Raw genomic sequence first — 18,503 nt, 5'->3', positions numbered from 1 at the left:
AAAATTGAAGAATTATCATGAGTGATTTTGATGAGCTATTTAGTTGCTTAGAAGATCATGACTTCTTGACACAGAAAATATTTTTATCTCTTTCTATTCTGACTTTTGATATTTTTCTTTGAGTGAACACTTACTTTGAAGTGAATTTTGGAAATCCACACAATAAAAAAGTCATCTTGCAATATAGCAAATTAATAATTTCTGAAAAGAGAATTTCTGGGCAAAAATAACTGTTCACAACTATTACAATCATCTTTATGATGTAAAATTTTTAATGCAGGTGATATGAAGTTTGAATTTAACACTGATAGTTTTGATTGTATTGAATGGAAAAACCTAAGGATTAGAGGGCTAATATATCAGCGAATTGGGTCACTTAGGACTTAACGTGGCAACAGTGTAAAATTGCTTTTAATGTTAGGGTGGATCATAATCAATCAAATTGTGTCAGTGCTTGAGTCTCTGCAAAATCCATTCCTGTCCACTCTTTTATGTTATCAGTCTATCTCTTCTTCTCTTCTCCTGTACTTTCCCTTGGAGGATGATCTTGGATAGGCCAGATGATCTTGTTACATGTCTGTACTACTTCAACTTGCACTTCCTCACGGTTGTCGGGAGATCTTCATATGACCCAGTGAACTGGGTGATGATGTGGACTTCTTCATTAATGACATGGTGGAAGCAGGAGATGCCCAGGATTTTATCGAAGTTCAAGTTCTGCTGTAAGGGTCCATGTCTTGCACACATACAGAAAAATGGAGATGACCAGTGCTTGCAACAGTTTCAGTTTGGATTCTAGGGAGATGTTCTAATTCCTCCAAATTGGCTTTAGCTTTGCCACTGCTGCTGCTGTTTGCACAGTTCCTGCCAGAATTTCTGCCTTTGATCCTTCATCAGTGATGATTGCCTCCAAATACTTGAACTGTTTCACTGTCTCCAGCTCTTGTCCGCTGACAGTGATATGTGAGCTGATCCCGTCATGTTTGTTTGTCATCAGCTTGGTTTTCTCAGCACTGATTTCCATGCCTTATTTTGCAGAGGTTTCATCCAATCATTTCACAAGGTTGGCAAGTTCATCTTCGCTACCTGACAGGCCATCAATGTCATCAGTGAACCAAAGACTTGAGTGTTTGCCCCCCAATGCTGACTGTGCGTATGTGATCTTCTAGGGCATTAGTCATTATGCACTCCAAGTAGATGTTGAACAGTGTGGGTAAAAGAAGGCAGCCTTGCTGGACTCCATCAGTGGTGCAAAACCACTCTCCTATTGTGCCATTAATGAGAACTCCACTGCTGGCCTTGGCATACAGTTGTTTAATGGTAAGAATAAGCTTATGACCAACACTGTACTACTTAATGATTGCCCAGAGAGGTTCGTGCCATACTCTGTCAAACGCTTTCTTGAAGTCAACAAAGACATGGTAGATGTCCTACTGGTGTTGTAAGTACTTCTCACATAGAACACAAAGGTTGAAAATCTGTTCTGTGGTACTTCTTCCAGCACTAAAGCCAGCCTGTTCTTCAGCGATGATATTCTCCACTTGTGGCATCAGTCTTTTCAATATGACTTTCAACATCACTGTGCTTTGATGGCTAATTAGGTTTATGGTCAGGTAATTTTGACACAATTGCAGGTTACCTTTCTTTGGCAGAGTGATGATTGGTGACTGTGTCCACGTGGAGGGCCACTCACTGGTCTGCCAGATCTTTTTGCAGATCTTGGTGAGTACATCTATTACTATTTCTCCTCCGAATTTCATCAGTTTGGGTGGGATCTTGTCAATACCTGCAGCCTTTCCATTCTCGAGTGATTTCACAGCTGTCTCCACTTCTTTGCACAGTGTTGGAAAGTTGTCATCTTCTGAATCTGGGCTGTCTAGGAAACTAGGACTCCATTTGCCTGGTGAGCTCAATGAGAGCAGTAGTTTGTCCACTTGTTGATGATGTCCCTTTTTTCTGTAAGACTGTTCCCTTCTTTGTCTTGAATTGCATTAGCTTTGGTCCATCTTCCCTTTGTCAGACCTTTTACAACCTGGAAAGCTCATTTGCTATTTTTATTATTGATACTCTTCAATTTTAGAGCAGTGTTTTTCAATCCATATTTCTTTGGCCCCCTCATTCCTTTCTTGATCTTTCTGCCAATCGCTCTGTATTTATCGGCTCCCTCAGTGCTGTTCTTGTCTCTCTTGAGTTCTCTTCTAATGTCACACATTTGTAGTATTTAATTTGTGACCCATGGTTTTGTCATCTTGCGGTGTTTCCCAAGGATGTCCATTGCTGCCTCATTCATTACAGCATTGAAATTGTTGATCATTCCTTCTATGTCTTCCTCTAGAGCAAGCAGGGGGGCAAATTTTCTGCTGATCATTGCTTGGAATGACTTTGCAATGTTTTGATATCTGATTCTTTCTAAGTCAAACTTGGTTCTGGTGAACTTTGGCCTGACGATTTTCCTTCGCTGCAGCCAAAAGTTTAGCATCACAAGGTCATGATCACGTCCAGTGTCAGCATTGGGGAAGCTTGTTTTAACTCTGTTAATCCCAGAACGAAATCAGTTTTTCACCATGATGTAGTCAATTTGGCTGTGATGTAGACTATTAGGTGCATGCCACGTTGATTGTCTGAATGCTTTATGTGCTCCTAATGTGTTTGCAAGAACCAGATTGTTATAGCTGACAAACTCCAAAAGTCTCAGTCCTTTCTCATTGGTTACCGCATTACAGAAAGGCCACAATAATCTCATCAATCTGCCTGTGCCCGCTTTAGCATTCCAATCTCCCTGTACAATCAGGATATCTTTCTCATGTGCTTTATCAATGATGTCTTGGAGTTGATTGTAAAAATCTTCAATTTGCTCATCATCGTAGTCTATTGTAGGGATGTAGACTTGTACCATTGTGATATTAAACGGTGCTGCCTTTAGATGGATGGAAATAAGCCTGCTGGATATTGGGCAGCATCCTAATACTGAATTCTTGATATCTTTATGCACAAGAAATCCTACGCCATTGATATGGTTTGTCCTCTCCACTGTAATAGAATGCATGGCCTTCTTCCATTAGTGCCTCCCCAAAGTTCTTCCATCTGACCTCAGAGATTCCTAGGAGGTACCAGGTGTATTGTTCCATTTCATACGTGAGTTCTTTCAACCTCCCTATTTGTCTCAATGTCCTTACATTCCATGTGGCTATGGTGATATCTCTTCCACAGGTCCTCTTTGTTGGGGTTACAGCAGTAGCATACTTGTCGTGTCCGCCCTGGTGGGAGATGGATAGTGCTGTCATGATTAACCTGAGCTGCTACCAATCCAATATGGACATGGCTGACTTGCTCATCATATGGTGTGTCTTGGGCAAATTTCTAATCTGGCGGAGCCCAGCCCCCTTTTAGTTGCCTCTTACAACGTGCAGGAGGAGTAGTGGTCCTATTCTGTTCCCAGACCTCCAGGAAAAATGTTAGGGTTACAAGGATAAAAAACGGAATTGTCTAGCAGTGGCATAATATTTTACAGAACACTAACCTGCACTGCCTGACTCTGCATGAATTGAATGCCTCTGATAGAAAAGAGTGCTGTTTTGTCTGAGAGCATTAGGGAACCATATAATAGAACTGCTAAATGCCATGAGCCTCTAATAATGCTTCCCACTGACCCACGCAGAACAGAGAGGATCTGGTTTCTCCCAGTGAGAGGCTTGAACCAAATTCACACTGATTCTTGTTGATGAGAGAGCTGTTCTTGGATACAACACTAGGCCCTACCAGCACCTGGAGAAATTGTCCTGACTTCCCCCTTGGCATCTGGAGGGTATAGGCAGTGGGAATAAATTGTGCTTGGAAAAGATTTGCACTTGACTCTTATGAGGTGAAGAGCTATTGCTCAGAAATGGAATTCATGTTAAAATATCATCTGGTGATATGATGCAGCTAGTTATTATATAAGTTGTGGCACCCTAAAGAGAGTCAGAAGCCAGAGGGCAGGTTACTGTATTATACTCCCTGGGCAAGAACTTTTCTTTTAACCTGAGGGAGCTACAGCTTGAGTGCCTTTTCTGACTGAAATCCAGAAGCATACAGGGAGAAATGCTCCAGATGCCTATGGTTTTATATATGAAGATGAACACCTTGAACTCAACCAAAAAAAAAACTTATTAGAAGCTATGCAGATTACAGAGCAGAGTGCAGTGTGCTCCCTGCATAAAAGCACAGTTTAATAAGCAGGCGCCAGTATTCTGCACTAACTTCAGCTTCCAAGTGGTCCTAACAGATAGTACGCAAAGTTAGTTTAATTTTGAGCTGAGAATATTGTGAATAATCAAAGAAAAGTCTGCATTGAAAATAAAAGGTTGGACACTTCTTATTCAATGCAGAAGGAAGAAAGCGTTTCTGGCCACAGTTACTACCTGTATATCCAGCAATCTCTTAAATCTGTGGTTGAACTGTTGTCCCTTCTTTGGCATTTCAGTAGGAATACCCAAGAGTGTGGTGTGGGGTGCTAACAGAACATTTCTTCCCTTGAATACGCTTAGGCCATGACTTACCCTCCCTTTGATAGACTATTTCAAATTCTAATAGCTTTTTGTGAGGAGAAACCTTTCCTTATATCAAGGCCAAACCTCACACTCTGTCTGTGGCCACAGGTGATGCTGCTTCTGTGGGGGTCTGAAAACGTCTAATCCTAAATAGTTGTGTGATTCCTTAAGATATTTCATACATTGCAGCATCTGTCAGTTGCTTTTATTTAAGACTGTGATCAGTGAATGGAATCTTTGCTTTATAAATGTGGCTCGTCAGAACAAGTGCAAAATTGACAGGTCACATTCTATAGAGCTCCTGTGGAACAGCCTCAGCAGTAATGCTAGAAGGGCACAGAAGTTCTATTTCCAGTGCCAGAAATCTTGTGTTTCCCTAAAAACATAGTTTAAAGTAGCTCTGGTTAACTGCAGGTCTGAGTCAGATGTAAGTCAAATTATTTTCCAGTTTTCTGTCTTGCTAGCAATGTTCAGTTATGCCATTTTAGAACTCTATTGTCCAGGCCTTCGTTTTCACTCCTTGTATATGTGGATTTTCCATTCCTCAGCATTGATGTGAAATACATTAGTGTTTAGCTTGAATATAGGCCAACCAACTGGTGCTATAGGCTGAACCTGAGACTCTGACAACTTTAATTTTCTAAGTGGACCTTCCTTTCTCAATTCTTGTCACTTTAAATCAATGACATTCATAAGCAATGATGAATTAATGTTTCACTTTGCTTTCTTCTTATTGCTTTCACTTATTTTTCTTTGGTGGTATGCATATGGTGGTTCTTGGTTGAATCAAATTGTTTCTTCATGGCAGTGTTTTCCAAGTTAGTCCCTTGTATTTAGATCTGCTCTCGGTTGTTTGTATCAAGTTTTCTAGAAGCATCAACATTAAAATATGCAGAAGAGAACTTTCATAGAACCTGTTTGGATCACTAGCAGCTTTGACAAATTTTGTTGTTTCAGATCAAAATGATTTAAGTAAACTTATATATGTCCATATATATTTTCAATGTTTTTTGCATGAAATAAATGAAGCAATGTCTACTGTATTGTTTTAAAGACAAACCGTTGATGAATATCCAAAGAATTGTACGCTTAATTTTTCAGAGGTGCTGAGCTCTTGCAACTCCTATTTATTTGAATTGCAGGTGAAAGTCAGGCCCTATGTTTGATTGAAATGAACATTGGGTAGTAGTGCTTTTTAAAGTGTTAACTAGTCTAAATTCTTAATATATATTTATTTTGTAGTTAACAGGGTTAGCTGCACCTCCATCCCCTTTGAGGTCTCTCTGAGTGCACTCCCTCCAGTGGCAGGCTTCATACCTTTACCTATCCCAGCAAGGAATTTTGCAGTTCTCTCACTCTTAGACTTGGACACTGTACTGCTACTCTAGCAGCATTGATTTAATATGGGGTTGAGTGAGGGACCATGGGAAGTGGTTATAGGAAATGGAGGGGAGAGAGAGATTCTGAACTGGGGATGTGGGAGAGAGAAGCCATCTTGCAATATTTATTTTCTTTGTGGACAGTGTTTCTTTCCTCCTAATCCTGGTGGGAAGATTTTGTCTCTGGCCCAATATCTTTGTTCTGTTTCCTGGTTCCAAGTTCCCTTTGTGAGCTGTCAGCTGGGAGCACAGAGGATCAAGGATTTTTAAGGTTCCTTTCTGACTGGCTGCAACTTTTTCTGGCAGCCTTTCACCACTCCCCACCCATAGCTCAGGGAAGCACAGTGCATGCTCATGGTCTTCACAGCATCCAACGCTGACAGAGTTGAGTGGCTGTGTAAGCAGTATGCGTCTGCCACTGAGTGATGATTCCCTCTTCAAGGTTTTTGTAATATTCAGTGGCTGTGAAGCCTGGCACGTGGGAGCCTCCTGGACCCAGTTCTTGGCTCATAGAGAACCTGGATGTAGTGGAATACTATTTATTGTGAAATAAATCAAAGTCCCCAATTGTTTTCATTCATTGCAGTGTCCAAATTGCAATTCTTCATATAGTGAACTTCCACTTAGAACAAAAATTGGTCTTCAGGAAAAAACACACTTAACTGTAAGAGGGTCCCTGTGTGTTTGTTCTCTCTGTGTATGTACCACATCATATGTGTACATTTGTATTTTTGCATGTGACGTGTGTAATAATTATCAAAACAATTCATTGTATCTGCTCTAAAAATGTAGTGTCTTACGATGGGACTTTTTTTTTTAAAAAAAGACTATGGAAATTCATGGGTGGAGGAAAAGAATTGAAGATGCTGCCTCCCTAACATACTGTGCTCTTTCTAAATTATTTGTCTAGTGAGAAGGCACTTAGAAGGGAACAGCAATGAAATGTCACAGGACAACAGCTTCATCGATGACATAGACTTCATATCAGAGGAGTCACCACTGCCTGCTGTAGCTAATGTGGCACAGTAAGTGGAATAATGGCTTTTACTGGATAATATAAACATCAGCTAATGGTGGGGGGAAATGCTATATACTGAATACAAGGTTTTGATTTTTTTAAAAAATGCACTTGCAGTTAGCTTTAAGCTAAGAGCTGTTACTCAGTATAGTGTATTGGGACAGAAAAACTGCTCTTTAAGCCATGGTTAGGAGACTTGGTGTTTTTGGTTTGTGACTTCATCTTTTGCATCCATTAAAAACGTTTCCTGAGACTGATTCTCAAGGGCAGGTTAAGCCTCTGCAGACTTCTGAATGGGTCTAATCTCCAAAATTTCCTGAGTGCATTGAAACTTCATTGTAGGTGATAATGAAACACTTGTGTGTGGACGTAACCTGAAAGGAAGGAAACTATTGTTGAAAGGACAATTGAAGTGAAATGTTTGCCTCCCAGAGTAAATGCACTTGTAGGATGTTACCCCAAAGGTAGTGTAGACACTTAAAGCTATGTTCATAAAGGAATTATGTGGATATATTTAACAGGGAAACAGTGCTTTCAAGAATTAGAGGGTAGAATAATGCAGTTCTGATTGTCACTGGGTAGGACGGGAGGAACATGTCTACACTCAGCGTCCATTGCAGGGGTGTTGATTTCATGAAATTGTTTGTCATATCGCTTACCTTTTTGGTTTCACAAGTACGTGCATCAATACTGTTCGATAGAACGACACCGCACGTTGGCAACTCTGTAACAGTGCATTCAGGGACTCTGAAACATCTGTCCTATAATGCTCAAGTCTCTCGCTGAGCGTAGCGACTTTGGGGATAACTTTCAAACTTGGGACAGCACATTAGCAGTTGTAGCTGGCACTGACTGAACCAGTGAAGCTGTGATGTTTGTAGCTTTGTCTTTAGCTGAAGCGAAACTAATGTAATCTATACTTATTTAGCCAGACCTCAGCAAAAGGCCTCATCCTAGGTGCTGCATCCAATACTTATGATTAAAAACTCCTCTAATGGCAGTGGTGTGGGGCCAAAAGGCACATCACAAGAGGTGCCATCTCAAGGCATTCTAAGCAGTGTCTTTTTTTAATTACTTTTTGTCTAGTGTAGACAGAGCAGAAGGAACCTCAAATTTTGTCTGGCAGTGTGTAGTGCTTTTACTTGTATGTTCCCCTCAGGGCTAAGGATGTGTTGGTTTTTCATCTGAGAAATACATGAAGAATGAATCTTGCTTCTTAGTATGTGAGCGTGTTAAACTAAAAAATGATGGCTGATTTTAATGTCAAATGTGAAAACTACCCTGTCTTCACATTTGGAAAGGAAAATATGGAAGTGGCTTGGTGAGGAAGTTTGATGATTGAACCTTCAGAGTATGACAAGTAGATGGCTGGAAAATAAGATTACATTAACAAATTACAGCTTCACTGCAAAAAATATAAACTCTGGTACTCCATGTGCAAATGACTCCTGCATTTGAGTTTTCTTCTTCAAATTAAGGGGGGGGGGCGCAAAGGGCTAAAAGCCCTATTTTGTGAGTTAGATACAGTGAGATTACATTCCAGATGCCATTGGATGCAGAACAGTGTTGTTGTTCCTAGCACAATGCTGTACATATTTGTCAGGCTAATGTAATGTATTGCCTAGTAAAATTCTAAAGAATGGTGAAGTACTGATAAAAGAATGATACAATGAGCTAATAAGATTTGCTGTGTTGTTGCTCCATTACATTCCATAGCCGATATATATACTGCAGAAGACGTACATGACACATCGGTTCACAGAAAAATTGGAATTCCAGTTGAAAATATTTTTCCGGGTAAGGCAGAGCTGTTAAAGGACTTCTATTGCAAGGCTGGGATTTGCCTCTTACTAAAACACTTGGTGTGACATTACAATTAGATTTGGCTCCTTCAAGAGGAGAAATCCTTTCCCAGCAACCACCTCTAAATCTTCAGTATGAGTTGCGCATATTGCTTTCAAATCGCTAACTGTAGGAGTGTACAGCTTGATCTATGAGCACGCGAGGCAGATGCTGGAGAAGATGGCCTTGAAATGAAATGAAATGTTATGGTTTTTTGGGGGGGGGAACCTGTTATCGTTTTATGTTGTATATAGATTTAATGCTGGGATTGAATGTTTTCATATTTTTTACAAATATTTAAGTGAAAAACAGCATTAGTTAGCTGAAATTTGGCAGTTAGATAAATCCATTGTGTATCTGTTGTAAATCAGATGGAATAAAGATATCAAAAAAGTTTGGTACATTAGCTTTTTCCATCCCACAGATCATGAACAACAACATCACGGTAAAAACTGTTTTAAAGAGACAGGGCTGTAAGAATGCTGCTAGTTGCTGCTATTACCTGCTTTCCATGCCTTATTTGTGTACTCCCAGCTCTAGCAGCTAACTCTTGAATTTAGCACACATTTAATGAAGCCCTTACAGTTTAACTGGGGATGTTCTAAATTTTAAAGAGGCACGCATTGGTTAAATTGGTTTTTTTAAATAGCCATATTGAGCTCCACAGCAAACAAAAGTTTTGTGGATTTAGTCAATAATAAAGATGGTGAATTGCATGGTAACTTACAGTTAAGAGGTGAGATTTGAATTCCTGGTCCCCTCTTTCCCAGTTCAGGGAATTTTTCTAAGCTTTAGACGTATATGGTGAAAATCTCCATGCTTTGCCCACTGGAAGTGAATGGCATTTGCTCTCCAGCAGATTTGTTATCAGATTAAAATTGAATGGGTTTGCCTTTTGTGACTAAAAAGTTATAAAAGTCTTTGAAGGCAAACACTCCCAGTGTGCAACTGATATTCTATGAAACAGCACAAGAAAAGCAACCATGTGCCAAAGAACAGGTTCCAGTGGGTTTTAGATTGCTTGCAAAAGGATGCAAACAGACAATCCAGTGGGGAAGGGGCGGGGGGAAGAGGAAGGGGAGGAAATCACCAAAGCAATTCATTTTTCATCAAATGACCATGAAAATCAAAATTGCTCAGTTTCTATTCAGTGTTTTTAGTTTCTGCTGGTTCAGTAAGATTTGGATAAAATAAAGGTTTAAAGTACCTGTGCTACAGAGTTCATTTTTAACAACTTTAACTATGGTGAAACTGCTGCTGATACAAGAGCAGCATGATAGTCATTACTGCTTGAGTAGCAACTTTAGGATGGTTACGTTGTTTGGTTTAGAAAGATTTTGGTGATATTAACATTTAAAAATCAACAAGGAAGGTTGTTTAGCAAATGCAACACTTGTACTAACATAATCTCCAGTTTTAAACAACCATGCCAGTTGATGAGTTTAGCTGGATTTGTACAATGACTGGGACGTACATTGTGAGGTTATACTATATGACAATGAAGTTTCGCTAAAGCATCTAAATACAAATTTAATCAAGGGGCTCTTCTGTGTTTACATGAAGCTTCAACTCTGAAATTCATGCATGCACTATAGCATATTTCGTATTTAGCCAACACTGTTACATCTGCAAAATAATTGTTTACATAAGCTAATCAGATGTGTTTTTCAAAGTAAGTAAAACATGTTTACTTTAAACTAGTAAATGTATCAACATATACATGGCCCTCATCCTGTTGGCTCTTCCCATGTGAGGGGTCCCACTGGCTTTAAGTGGATTTATATGCATGAATGGGGCAAGTAAAACTCGACTTGCATTTACTAGAGAAGCCAGAGACGCATCTAAAGGAATCATTCAGGTAGATAATATCCATACTGAAAAGTGTGATTCGCTGGGTGAACAAAACATTTTAAAAAGTACCAAAACATGCATTTACATGTCATAGCCCTTAGTATAGCTTTACAGTAGAGATCATGATGGCTAAATGAAATCATAATCATGTTCCAACCTTCTATAAGGTTTTTGTCCTTAATATGGTCAAAACCACGACAGCCACAGCCATTCATTAATGTAGATTTTTCTTTTTTGGGGAAACCAAAACATGCTAAAGACCACTGGGGTTATGAACAGGTGTCAGGGATTTGACAACCTTTCTTTTTCTTGATAACCAAAGTAGAAGGAGGCATCCAGTTAGATCCCTGCTTGATGGGAAAGGATTCCTGGGGTGGGGGAGTGTCCCAATATGGAAAAGGTTGAGAAGCACTGCTTCAGGCTATGAGATTCCCTAATAGTCGGTCGCACAGTTCTATAGTTTTAACTCTGTACTCAGTTGAAATAAATTCCTATCTAAACTGGTCAGGGAAATTGTACAGGAATTATTAGCAACAACCGTGTTCAGACATGACATTGATATCTCCATTTCAACAATTGGAGGGCTCTAAAAGGCACAATATGGTGCCAAGCTTTTATAGAATTTTTAAGAGCTTTCTAGCCACCATGCCGCTAACTTGGATTGTCATGCTTTGATGGGCTTGTTTCCAACCTTTATATTTTCATATCTATATGTTGACTATTTTTTTGCATGTTCTGACCAAAACATTAGATGTAGGTGTAATGTCATGATCCCAGAATGGACATGTGTAGCAAGAGTGCATGGGCTTCTCTTTCTAAAGTCTGGGAGACACTTCAGTATCCCATTAGTTTTGTTCATCTGGGATTTTTTTGGACATCCACATATGCCATTAAAAGGTTTTGGGTAACATTTTGAAAGGTGCCTATGTTTCATTTTCAAAAGTGATATAGGCACTTAAAAGCCTAAATCCCACTGACTTCCAGTGAGACTTAGGCTACTGAGCGCTTAAGACTGTTCTGAAAATGGAACTTAAGTTCGTGTGTCACTTAGGATTTTTTTTTGTTAATTATCCTTTGCAATCTTCTCTTGTTAAAATTGCACTCATACAAATTTATTCAGCTGTATAATACCAAACTCTGATGAATTATCTCTGTTCCTGGGTAATTTTAAACCATGGGCCTTTGATAACTAAAATAGAAGCAAAATCTATTGAATATGTCCAGTTTATGTTTAGCGAGGATTTATTTTAAAAATAGTAACCTAATATAAAAACAGACTGTACCCACGGCCGGCCCACAACATTTTGGCACCTGAGGCGGGAAGCTCAAATGATGCCCCCATGTCCCCTCACTTGGGCCAAAACTTTGAAAGCTCTCAGTTCTGCCTTCTTCCTGTTCTTCTCCTCTCATGATACTGCTCTGCTACCTACCCCAGTAAAGGAGAACTAACAACTTAAAATGCCTCACTGAAAAATTTTAAAATTTGCTGTTCAGGAGTTTGAAAGTTAACTTTTCTTGTCTGCATAGTAAACACTGGCATTTTTATCTGTTTGAATAATCAAAGTGGTGCTTTTCATGCCTTCTTGGTTGCAAAGATTTGAACTGCTTCCTGAAGGTCCACAGTCTGGGCTAGCTCATGCTCTACTGAGATGGTTGCAAGGCTGACCAGCCTCTCCTATGTCATTGTGGAACATGTATGTGTTTTTATTAACTTCAGCTTGGAGAGGCTGCGTTCTCCACTGGCAACTGTTACAGGAAGTGTTAGAAGTATGCGCAGAGCAACAAAAGCATTTGGAAAGAGGGTGGTCATCTTATTTGTGCACATATATTCCAGAACAGCCTTTGGAGTTGATCCTGCTGAAATGTATCTTGAAAGGGCTTTCAGTTCATCACCTAAATCACTCGCATCCATATCCCACATGTAATAATGAGTCAACACAGTCTCTAGTGCCCTGCATTGCTGGTGTAGGTCTTCTTCAGGTACACTGAGGAGTTTTGGAATGTCATACAACATCCCAAATATACTGCTGTGTTCCGTGAGCTGCATGAAACGTTCTTCAGCTGACTGTATTGCACAATCTAGCACCTGGTTAAAGAATTCAACTTTGAATTATTGTTTGGGGGTCTCTTATGGGATTATCCCATGCCTCATAATCAAAATGTCTTCTTCTTCGGTATTCTCTTGTATTCTTGAATGGGTGGGAAAATAGCTTCAGTGTGAAGTTCCTCTGCCAACTTCTGTGCACTATTCAGAACGTTTTGAAATCCCTCATCTGACCGGTAAGACTGTAGGTATGACTTTGCTTTGTCCAGTTGTTCCATTGCTTCAGATATATCAAAGTCAACACCTTGGAGTCTCTTGCTTACAATATTTATTTCAAACAATATGTCTTGCCACAACACTAAGCCACACAGAAATGTGAGGTTATGTATGTTTCTAGTGATTCCATTTCCCTCTGCCACTGTTCTCCCACAAACAGTTCCTGTCATAGCATTATCCTCCGTCATGGCAACTGTCGTATCATCTAACTTCCCAATTTGGTGTTTGATAGGCTTTATCGCCTCCACTTGACTTTCCCATCATGTGGCACTTAGTGGTTTCAGTGTCAGAGAGGATGTTCCCAGGTGTTGCTTCAAAATTTGCCATCGATGAGTTGATGCAGAGAAAAATACATAGATGCTTTGAATTACATTAAAAAATTCAGCAGCCCCACAAGAAGCTGATGCTGCATTACTGACCACCAAGTTCAATGAATAAAAACTGCATGGGACCAAAAAAGCTCGAGGGTTTAACTTTCTGATCCGTGTCTGCACTCCTCTGTTCTTTCCTCTCATGTTGGCACCATTATTGTAGCCCTGACTTCTCATGTCAGCCATCGCAATTCCTGTATCTTTCAGCTTTTTAAGAAGCACATTTGTCATACCAGCTCCTATAGTATCATCAATGTCAATAAATTCTCGAAAATGCTCTGTGACAGTCACCATTGCAGGGACATTTTCACTAGATTCTGTTGTTGCACAACTCACCATTAAAGTCATTTGTTCCGTATGGCTGATATCAGGTGTGTAGTCTAGAATAACAAGAGTAATATCTTGCTGACTTCAGATCTGCCACAATCTTCAGTTTGACTTTTGTTGCCAGTAACTGTATGATCTCACTTTTAATTGTTTTTTTGCCAAGGTAGTGGTGTGTGTACATTTGTTGGGTTGTGACTCTTCTTAAATGTTCCTGGAATACAGCATCAAACTCAGCCATCAGCTCCACAATTTTAAGGAAGTTTCCATTGTTTGGCACATACAGCTGATCTGAACTGACATGCTAGGTTTTGGGTAGCAAGCATTCTCACAATGGCAATGAGCCTTTTCAGAACATTTTGCCAGTAAAGAGACTCTGATGCAACCTTCTCTTGATGCTGATCATCTATGATGGCCTTTAACCTTAGTCTCATCTCAAGCTCTTTCCACCTATGGAATGCTGTCTGGTGATTTGCTGCCTTCTCACGGCATGCCGGATTTCTAGCCAGATTTTTCCAGTCCTTTGTTCCTGTAGAACGAAATGCAGCTGGAACATTAGACTGGAAGAGTTTGCAACAAAAACAGTATGCAGCATTCTGGGTTTTTGAATACATAAGCCATGGCCTCTCCACTTTGTCACCATTGGGAATTTCATGCCAGTAATATGTTGGATGGAAACTTCTATTTTCATTGTCTTTGGGGAATATGAAGTTTTTCAATTGCTGTGGCCCATGAGGTACAAGGAAGTCCCTCAGGCTGCTGGTCAAGTGGGTCCACAGTCCTGGATCATTTAGACTTAAGGGACTAAACTCAGCAGCAGTTGTTTCTTGCACCTCCACCACACTCTTCTCTGATCTACACTTTTCTTCAGGAACGTGCATGGTTACATCCATTTGAGATGGAGATATGGATGCTGCAGTAGCTGCCAGGTCACCTGCACTCTGACTAACTGGAAGATCAGGCATCTCCTCACCACTCTCAAACTCACTGGGGCCGGAAGGCTCACCGTGAACATTTGTGCCTATGTATTTCAGGAGAGCTTCTTCCTTTTCAGATAGAAAAGCTTCCTTTGCTTGCTTGCTTTTTCTGAATGCTGCCCCAGAGGGGCGTTTTCTTCTTTCACTGATGACTGCTGTTCTGTGTCAGCTATAGTGGCTCTCAACACTCAACTGAAGAGGACAAATAAGCAGGCTGGTAGCAGGGCCTGAGTGAGGGAAGATATCAGCGTCTTAAGGGCCTAACTGGCTCCTACTATTTCAGTTAACTGCCTGTTCTCCTCAAGTGGGTTCAGGAAAGCAGCAGGAAGCTCCCTGAGAAGGTGGTGTTAATCAGTCCAGGCTCTTGGGAGTGCTAGAGGGGTACATAAGAGGCTCCTCCTCCTCTCACTACCTGAAGCTCCTGCTGCTTTCTGTTATTCCCTCTCACCTTTTCTCCTGCCTGCCTGTTATGTCTCTTGTGCCCTCCTTCCTCCAGCACGGCACTCCACCATCTCTGTGCATCTAGAGCCAAGAGAATACATATGCACCAGCAGCAGACACAATTTTCTACACTTTGGATCCTAGTGGCACCCCCTCCTCAGAGTCTGGGACCTGAGGCGACCAGCAGCCGTGACTGTACCAGTCAGTATGAGATTAAGAGCAAAATTATTTTCTGATCCACCATATACGTCTGTCTTGAACATTCTGTACTCCATGTAGAAAATGCTATAGAAATCTACATTGTGTATCAGAGAATTTTACTCACAGTATATTATGTCTATAGTGATTTTTCCACAAATTAGCAAGCAAAGTTAATGTGCTTGAATCCTCAGCAATGTTTGATTCCCTTTTTTCAGAACAAGAAATTAGTTTGAACATAGTAAATTATACAGTACCATATAGTATAGAATTTGATTACACAGATTGATTCTATTGTGCATTTGTGTAAGAAACAATTATTTTCCTTACATCTTCTGTTTACTATATGAAAAACTGTGATTTAAAGTTCATTTGGTATATTACATTTTTCAAACATTGTACTTGCATTTCCAGATCATATTAAAAAGTATATGTATTTCTGTCTTGGTGGAAATTCTGGGAAATAATTGTAGAAAACTGATACTATATAAATATAAAATACACTTTAAATTCTGCATGATGTTTAGAGATGGGTAAAATTCTTAAATCTGGGCAAAAGTTTTTGGCCAACCTTTTTTTTTTTTTTTTTGGCAAATTGTACAGATTTGGCTACACTGATATGTTGTCAGTTTCACTGAATTGCTTCACTTTTTTAAAAAGTAACAATTTTTAAAATTAAAATGCTTTATTTTGACACTTTTTTAAACAAAATATTTCCATTTTTAGTACAAAATGACTATAAAAAGATCTTCTTTTATTTTATTTTAAAATTGCTTAAAATGAGTTAAATTAAAACTAAATGTTTAGGGTTTTTAAATGAAATGCTTTGTTCAAAAAGAAAAGTTTATCCCCCACCATTTTGATTTGCTAAACATTTTTTTATAATTCTATTTTCTGCTCAGCCCCTGAAACATATTTTTCTGATTTCTTAGAATTGCCAGCAAACTGAAAAATCCGTTATCAGTTCATGCATGCCTCTCAATGTCAATGTCAGATGCATGTGTGGACTGAGGACCCAGCATCCCATTTCACTTAAAGATCGTTAGGTTTATGCATGTTAAGTTGAATTGGCTTGTCAATAATATGTTTCACCACAGTACATCTGTAATGGGAACATATAGGGAATATGCTCAACACAAGTAGGGAATAGAAATGCAACATTTTAAAGTTGTCTGTTAAAACGATGCAATATCATTGTTCTGAGTAGTGTTTTTCATCTTCAGTGTCAAGAACGTGTTTTCATCATTCTGAGTGTTAATTTCACTTTTAGATAAACACAATTCTACTTCATAGACTAGGGGTTGGCAACCTTTCAGAAGTGGTGTGACGAGTCTTGTTTATTCACTCTAATTTAAGGTTTCGCATGCCAGTAATATATTTTAACGTTTTTAGAAGGTCTTTTTCTATAAGTCTGCCATATATAACTAAGCTATTGTTGTATGTAAAGTAAATAAGGTTTTTAAAATGTTTAAGAAGCTTCATTCAAAATTTAAATTTAAAATGAAGAGCCCCTCAGACCGGGTGGCTAGGACCCGGGCAGTGTGAGTGCCACTGAAAATCAGCTTGCATGCCGCAGGTTGCCTACCCTTGTAATATACCATTATAGCAAATACACATTAATGTATTCAGCTTGTCTGACAACTGTAGCATGTCCTTATGCAGATTGCAAATTTAAGTATTCTGCATTTGTGCAAATCCTAATTATGGAGCTCCTGTTTTGACCAACATACTCAAATAATGGATATCCTTAACACACATTATTTGTTCTGTCTTTTAGCAGAAGTATAAGCAGGTAAGTGTTCCTTTGTGATATACTTATCTCTTGTCATGACCCTTCTTGAAACTCCTTCCTTTTGTATATGTATTACATAAATACATACCCTACACTACTGTGTTTTAAAATTTGTGATGGGGCTACATCATTTCTTTTCTTTTGTTCTTCTTGAAAGCTACATTTTCACTCTGAGTTCTGCTTGTTGTAAATAAAATATTTAGTGTAAACATTAACTCATGTTGTATGCCAACACAATGTAAATCTCTCTTACAGTAGGTCACCTGGAATTAAAATATAGCTTTATTTTATATAAGATGGACTACACAGTGTGAATAGTTCCACTTTATTGCATTTAAGAGAGAGATGCATTTTGCCACTAATGGGACAAATTCTGATCTAAGTAACACAATGAAGTCAATGGGTTTTACAAAGATAAAGCAAATAATAGAATTCAGCCTAATTCCTAAATGCAGTTTAAGCTTCCTAAATCTTACGTTCAATAAAATAAATAAATAAAAAAACACCAAGGGTTTCTCATGACCGCTATAATCCTTGCAGACTTAGTATGATCTCTTGATAATAAAACTATATAGAGAGATCCCTATGCGGCAAAACTCTCATTGATTTCAACAGGGCTGCAGGATCATGCTCCTAGTAATTCTTTATTTCAAAACCTTTAACTTATATATTTTTTTTACAATTAGCTGTTGATGCATACATTAAACTTGAGACTTCAAATCAGTAGCTTTAAAAAAAAAAAGTCTGAGCAAAGCACACTTCTGAAATCTGGGAACCATGTAGGAGCAAATCCTTTTATCTGTGCACAGGTTGGGTAGTAACTGGGTATGCACAGGGGATAGTCAACTAGGTCCATTGGGGTCAGAAACCCTCCCTGTTGGGGTATTGAGTGATAGGAGAGCTGTGTTCAGTAATTCCAGTAATCCCTGCATGCTTTGTGTTTGTGTGTGTGTGTTAGAATAGCTTGTGTATCTGTGTTCTCGTGCATCCATTGACCATGCCACTTCATCCCCATTCCAACCCAATGCATGTTGAGGTTCAGTGTGCCCTCACGGAACAGTTTTATGATCTGCAAGTGGAGCAGATTGTATGGGATCTTGGCATCCTGGTCACCTTCCTTCTGGTGGTGCTGTGATCAGGATACTCTTCAAGTATGAAGGTGCTGGGGGGCAAATAAGATGTGCCTCTTACAGAATGTGTCATTAATATCATTAGGAAGACCAACACAGTGGCTTGCAGCTCTCTCCAGGTTGCTGCTTTAAGATGACTTTTGAATGTCATTTCCGATATTAGTGAGAGTGGATGTGTGTGATGTGGGCACTGCATGCTGGGATAATGCTAAGAGTGCCTGCTTTTATACTGGAAAAAATAGTATGAAGGAAGAATCCATTTAAAATGAAAATGTGGAGCAAGCTTTCAACACTGCCGTATGTTAATCACTTTCAGAGTGCAAATGCAGCT

At 39.3% G+C, this 18,503-nt stretch overlaps 1 protein-coding gene across 1 annotated transcript in view; it reads left to right on the top strand.

Annotated features, from left to right (window-relative positions):
* Positions 1-18,503, top strand: part of LOC127057265 (potassium voltage-gated channel subfamily KQT member 1-like) — an 816,867-nt gene that overhangs the window by 159,543 nt on the left and 638,821 nt on the right. Inside the window, 1 exon segment of the mRNA XM_050966175.1 lies at positions 6,276-6,292. Within this exon segment, the coding sequence (XP_050822132.1) occupies positions 6,276-6,292 (17 nt within the window).

Source organism: Gopherus flavomarginatus, chromosome 1 (genome assembly GCF_025201925.1).
Source record: "Gopherus flavomarginatus isolate rGopFla2 chromosome 1, rGopFla2.mat.asm, whole genome shotgun sequence".
Classification (NCBI taxonomy): Eukaryota; Metazoa; Chordata; order Testudines; family Testudinidae; genus Gopherus; species Gopherus flavomarginatus.
The sequence above is the reverse complement of the archived record's forward strand: the minus strand, read 5'-3'. Positions and strand labels throughout refer to the sequence as shown.